At 41.0% G+C, this 13,005-nt stretch overlaps 1 protein-coding gene across 1 annotated transcript in view; it reads right to left on the bottom strand.

The window, feature by feature from the left end:
* Window positions 1-13,005, bottom strand: part of DNAH9 (dynein axonemal heavy chain 9) — a 362,400-nt gene that overhangs the window by 191,787 nt on the left and 157,608 nt on the right. The window contains exons 32-33 of the mRNA XM_080680625.1: window positions 5,371-5,581; window positions 1,367-1,494 (exon numbers count right to left, since the gene is read on the bottom strand). Coding sequence (XP_080536751.1) covers window positions 1,367-1,494; window positions 5,371-5,581 — 339 coding nt within the window. The remainder of the gene's footprint in view (window positions 1-1,366; window positions 1,495-5,370; window positions 5,582-13,005) is intronic.

Below are 13,005 nucleotides of genomic sequence, written 5' to 3'. Positions count from 1 at the left end.
AATGAAATCAGGATCTTGAAGAGATATGTGCATTTCCATATTCATTTGGAGCATTACTTACAATAGCCAAGTCATGGCAACAACCCAAGTGTCCTTCAATGGATAAATGGTAAGAAAATGTATTTATATAATGGAATATTATTCATCCATTAAAAGAAGAAAATCCTGCCATTTGTGACAACATGAATGGCCTTGGAGAGCAGTTTGTTAAGTGAAATAAGTCAGACAGAAAAACACAAGTACTGTATGATTTCACTCATATGTGGAATGAAAAAACAGCAAACCATAGAAAGAGAGAATATTTTGGTGTTTGCCAGGGATGGGTGGGGTGAGGTGGGTGGAGGAAATGGGTGTAGGGGTCAAAGGGTACAAACTTCTAGTTATAAAATGAGTAATTCTGAGGAAGTAATGTACAGCATGGTGACTACAGTTAACATTGCAGAAGAATTATATACTTGGAAGTGGCTAAGAGTAGATATTAGAAGTTCTCACCACACACACACACACACACACCTAATCATGTGAGGTGATGGAAGTGTTTACTAACCTTATCATGCTAATTATTTTGCAATATATGGGTATTTCAAATCACCATGTTGTACACCTTAAATGTACACAATGTTACATGTCAATTATCCTATATCAGTGGTCGGCAAACTCATTAGTCAACAGAGCCAAATATCAATAGTACAACGATTGAAATTTCTTTTGAGAGCCAAATTTTTTAAACTTAAACTTCTTCTAATGCCACTTCTTCAAAATAGACTCGCCCAGGCCATGGTATTTTGTGGAAGAGCCACACTCAAGGGGCCAAAGAGCCGCATGTGACTCACGAGCTGCAGTTTGCCGACCACAGTCCTATATAATAAGAGCCTAATACGCTAAGTGTCTGGTTATTCGTTAAACCAATCAAAGCGTAATATGTTAATGATATGCTAAGGCCACTCAACTGCTCGCTATGACGTGCACTGACCACCAGGGGGTAGACGCTCAATGCAGGAGCTGCCCCCTGGTGGTCAGTGGGCTCTGACAGGGGGAGTGCCACTCAGTCAGAAGCCTGGCTCACAGCTGGTGAGCGCAGTGGCAGTGGTGGGAGCCCCTCCCAACTCCACGGCAATCAGACATCCCCTGAGGGATCCTGGACTGTGAGAGGGCATAGGCTGGGCTGAGGGACCCCCCTGAGTGTATAAATTTCATGCACCAGGCCTCTAGTATTTCAATAAAGCTGGAAATTTAAAAAAAAATGAAGATAATCAGTAATAATTCCTTACTTCGATGAGCCCCTGTGTGGAATTATGATTTCCAAATGTGCATGCGGACTGGTTTCATAGGTAATTAGGGATGATTTCCCTCTTCTCTTTCATACCTTGTTGTCATCCATGACAGTGTTTAGTGACTCGATCCACATTGGATCTATGTCACCATCCAGCAAAATCCACTTGGGCCCATCATGGGTGATGTTGGCAAGCTCCCGCATGATGGAAGAGAACAATCCTGAAAGGAACCAAAGATATTTCATTTTCCATTTCACCATCAATCTTTTTTTCTCTTAACACAGCCTTTCCCCATTGGCTGTAACATTCAGAGGAGGTGTAAATAAAACACGGTCAGAACTGGCTTTGTATTCTCTTCCACCAAACATTCGACAGGCCCAAGGTGCCCCTCTGTGCTCCAGTTTAACTTTTTGCAAGAAAAACAACAACAAAACCTGATAGAACTAGCTTTTTAAGTGATAAGGAGCCCAGTAAATAATCTCAACAGGCAATGGTAACATGATGGAATTGTACAAAGCCTTTACAGGCTCTGTTTCCATCTTTGTAATTGTGGCCCAGGCGAATCTTTCAAATGCAGGCTTTGGGAGAAGGCCCATGTGGTTCTAATTGGCATTACAGGAAATTTATATCTTTTGTGGATAGAATTGATTTTTATGATACTAAGCTTTCCCAATGAATAATATGACATATCTTTTCATTTATTCAAATATTGTTTTATGTTCCTTAATAAATTTTTATAGTGCTTTCAATATATCTCTTTGGCCAAATCTATTCCTAAATATATCATAGTTTTTACTGCTATTTGCATGAAATTCCCCCTCTATTTCCATTTTTAACTGGCTACCGCTAGGATAGAGAACAGCTACCAAATTTTATGTATTTATTTTATGTTTAGTTACCTTTTATAAATTTTCTTATTAATTCTAGTGATTTTTAAATAACGCTTCTTGAGTTTTTTAGGTGTAAAGTTGTACAAGCAGCAAAAAATAAATTTTCTCCTTTCCTTCAACTTATACCATGCATTCCATTTTCTTGTCTACAGCATTTTCTAGAATCCCACCAAACAATAATGAATAATCATGTTAATAATAGGTCCCCCTGACTTATGCTTGATTTCAATGGAAATGGCTTTAGTTTCTCATCATTCAGAATGCTTTCTTTATCCTTTTGGTTTTAGGTAAACAGTATTTTTCATATTTAAGGGATTTCCTTCTATTCCCATTTTACTTAGAATTTTTAAAATTAAGAACAGCTATTGAATTTTTAGCATCTATTGATTGATCAAAGAATTCTGTCCTTTAAGTTGTCAATTCTTTATATTAATACTTAAAAATAATTAATCTAAAATATAGTATTCTTTTGAGATAATGTTGGATTTTATTTACTGATATTTTACTAAGAATGTCTGAGTCTACATTAATAAGTGAAATTGGGCTATTGTTTTTAGTTCTACATAATGATATGAAGATTTTCTGACTCTATAAAATAAATTGAGAGGTGATTTTTAAAAATGGTTTTGGAATTATGTAGTGTTTTTGTTCTGCTACTATTTTTAAATTTCCTTTTCATTGATTTACTTATTTTCTACTTCTTATTGAGTGAATTTTGTTAAATTATGGTTTGCTAGGGCACCATCTATTTCTTCTAATTTTTCAAATGTGTCATTTAATTAAACATTCCCTTCTATTTTAATCTTGTCTATATCTACTATTATGTCTTCTTTCTAATTTCTAATATTATTTTTTACTCTGATTTTTTCCACTAATTATGCATATGATGGACTTATTTGTCTTCAGAAAGAATCAACATTTATAATTATTTATCCTTACTATGATGTTTTGGTTCATTTCTACTAATTTCAGCTTTTATCTTTATTAGCTTCTTCTCCCCAATTTTCTTTAGGTTTAGTTCATTATTCTTTGAACAGTTTCTTAGGATGGATACTGACTTTATTTCCAACCTGACTTCTGTAATAAAAGAGTTTAGATTATTTCCCTTATGGACTTCAGATGTGTCCCAGAGGTTTTTGTATGAAGAGTTCTTCTCTCATTGTTTCCTAAAGATGTTGCATTTCATTTTCTATTTAATCCAGGGGTTAAGTGAGCATTTCTTGAGTTAAGTGAGCATTTCTTGATTCGCAAATAGTAAAATTATTTCTTGCTATTTGTTTCTGGTTCTATTGTATTATTATCAGAGAACATGGCCTGTAAATTGATACTTTTGAATTCATATGGCTCTTCTGTGGCCAACTACATTTTTAATTTTTGGAAATGTTCCATGAACCAACCAAGAAAAGAATATTTTCTCTCATAAGATGCAAAGTTCTACAACTATGTGTTGTATTGAGTTTGATGATGCATTTCCAAATTCTTCTATGTCTATACTCATTTTTCTGTTCACTGGATCTGTCTAATTTTGAAAAAGGTGTATTAACATAACCTACTTTATTTCTATTTTTAACAAGTTTTTCTAAAAAAATTTAAAAGGATATGTTCAACTTATTTGAAAGTTCTCTTGCTTAGTAAACACAGCTTTGGGATTATTATAAATCTTCTTTGTCAATTTATCCATATGTAATGTACATATTTAATAAAACTTTAATTAAAATTCTAATACCATTTAAAGTTTGAATTATATTATGCAAGTTTAAATTTAACATAGAATAAGAAATGTGTGACACTAGCCAGGAAAACTACAAAGTACCTTGAAGAGGAACTTACCTCATCAGATATTAAAATGTTATAAAATAATTATAAGAAAAATAGAATTACATTAGTATAGGATTAGGTAAATAGGTGAGTGGAAGAGAATGGAAAACAGAGAATCAGATCTCAGTATATATGACAAGCTGGTGAAAGGATGGATTACTTAGTCAATAGTGCTGGCCCATTCATTTCTCAACCTGGGAAGAAATAAAATTGATTCTCTACCTTACCTCCTACTAAGCCCCCAGATGAATTCCAGATGGATAAAAAATGTTAATGTAAAATAAAATCTTTAGGAACATGTTTATGATACTATAGCTACCGCTGAAAGTTAGAAAGTTATAAACTAAACAGGAATCCCAGCTACAAGAAGACTAGAGAGACATAATTTCCTTTCGTAAAAAGTGTCTGGTCCAGGGAGAAGGCCATGTATGGATGGAGGCAGATATTGGAGTGACGCATCGACAAGACAGAGAAGGTCAAGGATTGCTGGCAACCACCAGAAACTAGGAAGAACTCTTACAAAGAAATATTAAGGGGAAGTGAAATCATAGGACAGCCAATTGCTAATAGCAATTAGAAAGAAAAGAAGCTAACCTCGATTAGAAGGAAAAGAAGCGAAGCTTCATTAGTAGTCAGTGAAATAAAAATTAGAGAGGCGGCTTGACCAGTTTGACCCTGATGCAGTTGGACACTGAGACATTAGGAGGGAGCTGAGGTTTCCTCTTTCCAGGAGCTACATCAGTTTTAGAAAAAGGTCAGGTCCCTGCTGGCTCATAGGGACTTCTCTGCCAGTAACAGGAGGCCCTTTCTAACATGTACCTGTGATATTTAATGCTTTGAAGGTGACGCTGAGGTCAGCACCGAGTGAACATGGGCTCGGGACCCTCTGAATCCCTGTAGAAGGGACCATGGTTCTAGGACTCTTCTGAGATGAATGATGTTGCTAACATCGCCGGACCTGGCCAAGTGTCTTCTGTAGCAGCTTCCCCATCACTCCTGGGCAGTGCTCACAGGAAGAGGTGCCCTCTGTGTGAGGCTGACTTCCCGCCTTAATCATGCCTTCAACCCACTGCCAGGTTGTGTGAGGCTCCATGACATGGGCTCCAGCATCACTGAACTACAACCAATGCCTGCCCTGCTTTCTCCTCTTCAGGTGCCCTCTCTCAAGGGACAGTGGAAGAGTTTCCAAGGAGAGAGAACTGAAGGGCTATGGTTTCCCTCCAAACCAAGATCGATTTCTTCCTCTTTAATCCTTCTTGCCTCCTTCTCCCATCCCAAAGAGATCAGCCCCATGTGCTCTCCTCTGCAGTTCACCCCACTACATCCAAGCCTTCCCAAGGGGCTCTGAGGAAGGCAGGGACTCTCTTCCATGGCTAGCCCTCTCTTACCATCCTTCCATTCTCGTGTGGCCGGGTTGATGATGCCAAAGAGCTCATCGTTTGTGACTGCTTTGGGATTGAGGTCAGTCCAGATGGGGCGGCGTTTCATGATCTGATAGATCTTGTGCAGGGACCTCAGCACCTGAGACTTGCCAGCACCAGCACTGCCCACCACAAACACAGAGTGCCGCACAGCCAGAAGCTCTTCCAGCTGGACCACCTAGGGAGACAGCAAACTCAGCCAGAGACCGACCCGCCTCTCACCTACATCCCAGCTGCTCTGCTGTGAGCCAGGCTAGGGTCTGAGGTGAGACCTGGCAGCAACAGAGGAAGGGTTATTCACTGCAAGATATGACGGGGTCCTAAATGGAGGGGCAAAATGATCCATTTATTCACTTATTCATCATTCAGTCACATAGTGATTAGCCAACAACGAGCTAGAGAGTAAACCCTTTGAGGGAGATTCAGAGATGGCCTTCTGCCCTCCGTGATCTCATAGTGTGAAGGAGAAGCAAGCCATGTTGACACATTATTATAACAATGTGAGAAGTATTTATAAAGTGCTCTGGGAACAGAGAGGAGGAAAGAATTGATTTGTAAGGATAAAGGGAACAAAAAAGTCTTCACAGAGGAGCAGGCATTGGAACTGGGCTTCATGGATGTTGAGCAGAAAGGCTCTTTTAGGCAGTGGTAACAGCACAAAGGTTTGTGGTGTGACAGAGCATGATGTGCTTGGCCAGATGGTTTGATGAAGCTGGAGTCAGAGTTCCTGTGGACAACAGTAGCTCTGAAGGTCTCTTTTTTCTTGTTCTAGCTTGCTTCCAGGCTCACCTTTCCACCCGGTTGAGTAGGCTTACTGGAATCAAAATCCAATCATGTCACTGCCATCACTCTGTCCCTTCCATGGATCTCATAGCTTTGGTGGTGAAATCCCAAATACTGAGACTGACTTACAAGACCCTTTTGCTGTCTGCCCCAAACCAGCCTCCAGTCTTGTCTCTCATCCCCCAACATGCACATTTCAGGTAGCTAATTACTTGGAGTTCTTATAACCATGCTCGTTCCTGTGTCTATGCCTTTCAACACATTGTCTTCCATTCAGAAGTCATCCTTTCTCCTGCCTTTCTCTGGCCAGCCCCTACACATGCCTTAGTGTAGGGTAGGTGCCCCACACCTACATCCTTTATCTCAACACTTATTAATATTGCAATGGTTCCTTTTCTGTCTCCCTATTAGAATACCAGCTTCCTGAAGGCAGGTAGGACTGGCTTCTTATCTCTCTATTGCAATGTCTAGCAGAGAATCTGGCACGTACTTAATGCTGAACAAATATTGGCTGAAAATATGAAGGATGGCTGGAAAGGTTGGATGGGCCCTATCATAAAAGGTCTTGTATGTTATGAGCTAAAATATTTGAACTTTATTGTAGACCAGGTTTCTTGATTCTGCACTGTAAGTTCCTTAATAGCAGAGTAAAGTAAACTAAATGGGAAATGTACTGAAATATTGACAGGGTTTGGACAATACAAATGTTTTAAAAATGATAAGTAATAACTTCTATATTTTTTAAGATTTAAGTGATACAGGTATCAAAAAATTCTAGGATAATACCACCATGGAATTAGAAGGAAAGCGGTACTTCAAAGCTCAATATGAAGGTGGCAGGTAAGTGGTTGTTTGGGGTAGCAGGATGATGAGCTACCATGTGGCTGCATAGTTTATTGATATATTAATTTGAGTTATGTTTTCTGTACCATCAATATTTTTCTTTTCTCTATTCCAAGCCATTGCTGCTCCTCTGGTTCAGGCCCAAAAGAACCCAGAGGGGAGTCTCAATCCTGGCTCTTGTTTTCATCCTTCAGGGATTTCATGCAAGATCTTCCCAGATAAGGATGAGGAGATTGGTCAGAGAGGGTCTCTGAGGAACCAACATCAAATCTAACACACAAATGAAAAGTCAGCCACATGAAGACCAGCAGGAAGAGCATTCAGGTGGAGTGGCAGTGAGCGCAAAAGCCTGGAGTTCAGCAGCAGCAGCATGGAGAGCTCAAAGAACAGGGGAAAAAAAAGGAAAAAGGAAAGGAGTGTGGCATCAGATCAGATAAAGCAGGTGCGCAGGCGTCAGAGATTCGGGAATTAGTAGTTGAAATTTTATTCTAAATACCACAGGAAGCATTTGGAGGATTTTGAGCATGAAATTGACCTGAGATTACTGCATTCAAACATTAGGATGACGAGGAGGGTCGGGAGAAGAGAGACTAGGAGAGCGTGGCAGTGGTGCTCTGGCTGTTGAATGGAGACCGTATTCTATTCCTGAATTCGTTTTTTCACGAATTGAGTCCCAGATACTAGAAAGACCTAAAAATTGCTTTCTAGTTCCATCAACTCCTTTTTGTTCGCTTCAACAGCTTTATTGAGGTATAATTTATATACCATAGAGTCATATTTTTAAGTGTACAATCCAATGATTTTTAGCATACTCACATAAATGTACAAGCATCACTACTATTAAATTTTAGGACATTTCATTACCACAAAAGGAAAAACCATACCCATTAGCAGTCACACCCCGCCTCCCCACCCCTACCTCAGCCATATGCAACCCTTGATATACATTTTGCCTCTATAGATTTGTTTATTTTAGATATTTCCTATAAATAGATTCATAAAATATGTGGTATTTGTGAATGGCTTATTTTACTTGTGATGTTTTCAAGGCTCATTCAGGCTGGAGCATTTCTGGTACTCCATTCCTCTTCATAGCTGAATAAAATTCCATCGTGTAAGAACACCACATTTCTTTCTTTATCCATCAGCTGATAAAGGGGTTATTTGTACTCTCTGACTATTATAAATCCATCAACTTCCATCAGTCTCTTTTGTAAGATAAATATATAAACATCCCTCTACTTCCGTCTATCTCTTTTTTTCTTTGCACCTCCTATCTTCTTTCAGATACGTTTTACTTTTACATTGCCACGTTTGATAACATTTACATTCTGTTCTGTACTTATATTTAGACGTTTTATATTTTCCATGATTCTAAGAGTTGAAGACAAATAGTGGTTTACATTTTTATGATTATAGGTATTTTTCACTACAGAAGAAAGAAGTTACCTGGAATATATTGTGTTCTCTAAAGGCCTGGTGTCCTGACTTATCAGAGGAAGTTCTAGGCATAAATCCAAGGTCAAATGAGTACTCTTTCTTTACACTACATACATCCATCACTACCAGGTTACAGTGACTTTTAAAAATATTTTATTTTAATTTAAAAATAATCTTGTATTAATTACAGTTGACATATCACATTAAGTTTCAGCTGTATGACATAGTGATTCGACATTTATATAACTTATGAAGTGATCACCCCAATAAGGCTAGTAACCATCTGATGCCTTACATAGTTATTACAGTACTAGTAGCCCTGCGCACGAATCTGTGTGCGAATAGCTTGCTGCCGCTTGCCTCAGCTGGCCACCCGCCCACCACCTCAGGTAGCTCTCTGCTGCTCTTAGCTCACTGCCTCACCCTCATGGAGCTCCACCCCCGCCCCCCTCATAGCTTGCTGACCTGCCCCCTCCTGTAGCTTTTCGCCACCTGCTTGTAGTTTGCTGCCCCACCCTCCTGCAGATCCGTGATCTGGTCATTATGCAGTTGGTCATTACAGCTCAAGGCGTTAATGGATAATTAGCATATTCCTTTCTTATTAGATAGAATTATTGACTATATTCTGTATGCTGTACTTTACATCCCTGTGACTGTTTTTATAACTGGAAATTTGCACATCTTAATCCCTTCCCCATTTTTACCAATTCCCTCTTAATTGGCCCTCCCTCCCCCGCTCCCCTGGCAATCATCAAAATGTTCTCTGTATCTATGAGTTTGTTTCTGTTTTTTTTTTGTTTCTTTGTTCTTTAGATTCTACATATAAGTAAAGTCATACAGTATTTTTATCTGTCTGACTTATTTCATGTAGCATAATACTCTCTAGGTCCATCCATGTTGTCACAAATGGCAAGATTTAATTTTTTTTTTTATGGTGGAGTAATATTCCATTGTATTATGTACCACCGCTTTTTTATCCACTCATCCAATGATGGGCACTTAGGTTGCTACAGAGCTGCTGTAGATAATGCTGCAACAAACATAGGGACACATATGTTTTTCAAGTCAGTGTTTTCGGTTTCTTCAAAAAAATACCCAGAAGCAGAATTGCTGGGTCCTTCTTTGTCTCTTGATATATCCTTTGTTTTAAAGTATATTTTGTCTGATGTAAGTATTGTTACCCTAGTGTTTTCTTCATTTCCATTTGCATAAAATCTCTCTTTCCATCCCTTTACTTTCAGCCTGTGTGTCTTCCTATCTGAAGTGGAAATCTGGCAGATAGCATATGTGTGGGTCTTGTTTTCTTATCCATTTAGCCACCCTATATCATTTTATTGGAGCATTTAACCCATTTTAATTTAAAATAATTATTGATGGGTATATAGTTATTGCCATTCTATTATTGTTTTTATTTTTTTCTTCTTCCTTTAACATCCTATCTAATAAAAGAGTAATATGCAAATTGACCGTCACTCCAACACACAAGATGGCTGCCCCCATGTGGACATAAGATGGCCGCCACAAGATGGCTGGCAGGGGAGGGCAGTTGTGGGCGATCAGGCCAGAAGGGGAGGGCAGTTAGGGGTGACCGGGCCGGCAGAGGAGGGCAGTTGGGGGGGACCCAGCCTGCAGAGAAGGGCAGTTGGGGGGGACCAGGCCAGCAGGGGAGGTCAGTTGGGAGGGACCCAGCCTGCAGGGAGGGCAGTTGGGAGCAATCAGGCCAGCAGGGGAGGGCAGTTGGGAGCGATCAGGCCTGCAGGGGAGGGCAGTTGGGAGCAATCAGGCCAGAAGGGGAGGGCAGTTGGGAGGGACCATGCCTGCAGGGGAGGGCAGTTAGGGTGAATGGCCGGCAGAGGAGGGCAGTTGTGGGGGAGACCAGGCCTGCAGGGGAGGGCAGTTGGTGGGGACCAGGCCTGCAGGGGAGGACAGTTAGGGGCAACCAGGTATGCAGGGGAGGGCAGTTAGGGGTTACCTGGCCAGCAGGGGAGGGCTGTTGGGGGTGACCAGGCCTGCAGGGGAGGGCAGTTAGGGGCAATCAGGCCAGCAGCAGAGCAGTTAGGCATCTATCAGGCTGGCAGGGGAGTGGTTAGGGGGTGATCAGGCTGGCAGGCAGAAGCGGTTAGGGGCAATCAGGCAGGCAGGCAGGTGAGCAGTTGGGAGCCAGCAGTCCTGGATTGTGAGAGGGATGAGGATCAGGCCTAAATGGGCAGTCGGACATCCCTCAAGGGGTCCCAAATTGGAGAGGGTGCAGGTTGGGCTGAGGGACACCCTCCCACCCCCCGTGCACGAATTTCATGCACAGGGCCTCTAGTTTTTTATAACACTAATTTGGTGGAGATGAACTCCTTCAGCTTTTTTTTTTTTTTTTAATCTGGGAAGCTCTTTATCTCTCCTTTGAATCTAAATGGTAGCCTTGCTGGGTAAATAATCTTGTTGTAGATCCTTGCTTTTCATCACTTAGAATATTTCTGTCACTCCCTTCTGGTCTACAAAGTTTCTGTTGAGAAATTAGCTGACAGTCTTATGGGAGCTCCCTTGCTGGTAACTCACTGCATTTCTCTTATTGCTTTTAAGATTCTCTTTATCTATCACCTTTGGCATTTAAATTATGATGTGTCTTGGTGTGGGCCTCTTTGGGTTCACATTGCTTGGGACTTTCTGTGCTTCCTGGGCTTGTAAGTTTATTTCCTTCTCCAAGTTAGGGAAGTTTTCCATCCTTACTTCTTGAAATAGGTTTTCAATCCCTTGCTCTTTCTCTTCTCCTTCTGGTACCTTTATGATGCAGATGTTGTTATACTTGATGCTGTCTCAGAGGTTCCTTAAGCTATCCTTTTTTAAAATTCTTTTTTTCTTTTTGCTGTTCCAATTGGGTGTTTTATTGTCTTCCAATTGCTGATTTGATTCTCTATTTCATCTGATCTTCTGTTGATTCCCTTTAGTGTATTCTTATTTCAGTTATTACATTATTGATTTCTGATTTTTTTTTATATATTTTATTGATTTTTTTACAGAGAGGAAGAGAGAGGGATAGAGAGTTAGAAACATCGATGAGAGAGAGACATCGATCAGCTGCTTCCTGCACGCCCCCCACTGGGGATGTGCCCGCAACCCAGGTACATGCCCCTGACAGGAATCGAACCTGGGACCCTTCAGTCCGCAGGCCGACGCTCTATCCACTGAGCCAAACCGGTTAGGGCCTGATTGTTTTTTTTTATGGTTTCTATGTCCCCTTTTATGTTTCCTATCTCTTTATTAAAGTTCTCACTGAGTTCATCTACTCTTCCCCTACTTTCATTCAACATCCTTAAAACTAGTGTTTTGAACTCTGCATATGGTGGACTGCTTGTCTCCATTGTATTTAGTTTCTTTTCTGGAGTTTTGTCCTGTTCTTTCATTTGGGACATTTTTTTTGTCTCTTCATTTTGGGTGTCTCCCTCTATTTGTTTCAGTGTATTAGGTAGAGCTGCTACATCTCCCTGTCATCTGTCTTAGGGGATTAGCTGGTGTCCCGTGGGGCCCAGTGGCACAGTCTCCCTGGCCACCTGAGCTGGGTACTCCATGAATGTACCTTGTGTGGGTGGTGTGTGCCTTCCTGTTGTAGTTGAGCCTTGATTGTTCTTGGCAACTGGAGGAAGTGAGCCTCAGGCTGATTGCTGTGAGGACTGGCTGCGGCTACTGGGTAAGAGCTGCTGGCAGGGGCTGGCACCATGAAGTAGGCTTGTTGTAGGTGGTCTCTGGTGCCTGCTAAGTCTTCCTATTGGAAGTGTCATTTGTGAAGGTGGTTGTGTGATGCTCTGGTATTGTTTGAAACTTGCTACTAGATGTGTTGGTTCTGGAGCCTTTAGGGAGGGGTTCTGATGCTGGCCAAGGTTTGCTATTATAATGGCTTCTATCAAAAGTTCTGTCTGAGAAAAGCTGCTCCACCAGACCTCACCCTGAAGCCAGATAATTCAGTTCCTTCAGCTTTTTGAGCTGTTTCCCCAGGGCTGGAGCTCAGAGCAAGTGAGTCCATCAGCAAGTACATATGCAGGCCCTTTAAGAGGAATGGCTGGGACTTCAGCACCTCTGCATCTCACTGAGCAACTATCTCTGCTGGTTTTCACAGCCAGACTTGTCTTCCTGGCACTGGAACCCTGGACTCCTCAGCCCAGTGTGGGGCTAGGACCCCTTGCTCCTCAGGGGGAACTGCCATAGCTGATATCCCTTTGGCTTCTTGGCCACCACACGTGGGTGTGGGATCAGCCCGTTTCATATCTCTACCCCTCCTGCCAATCTTGACATGGCTTCTTCTGTATATCCTTAGTTATAAACCTCTGTCCATCTAGTCTTCAGGTTGTTCCCAAGGACGGTTGTTCTGTGTTTTAGTTGTAACTGTGATGTGCGAGTGAGAGGAGGTGAGCACAACATTTAGCTACTCTGTCATCTTGACTGGAGGTCCCACATTTCCTTTTTAAAATATAATTTAGACCACGACATTTTTTCCTCTTGGAGTTTTAAAAATTTATTTAATATATTTTTATTGATTTCAGAGAAGAA

This window comes from Plecotus auritus (genome assembly GCF_963455305.1).
Source record: "Plecotus auritus genome assembly, chromosome: 7".
NCBI lineage: Eukaryota > Metazoa > Chordata > Mammalia > Chiroptera > Vespertilionidae > Plecotus > Plecotus auritus.
The sequence above is the reverse complement of the archived record's forward strand: the minus strand, read 5'-3'. Positions and strand labels throughout refer to the sequence as shown.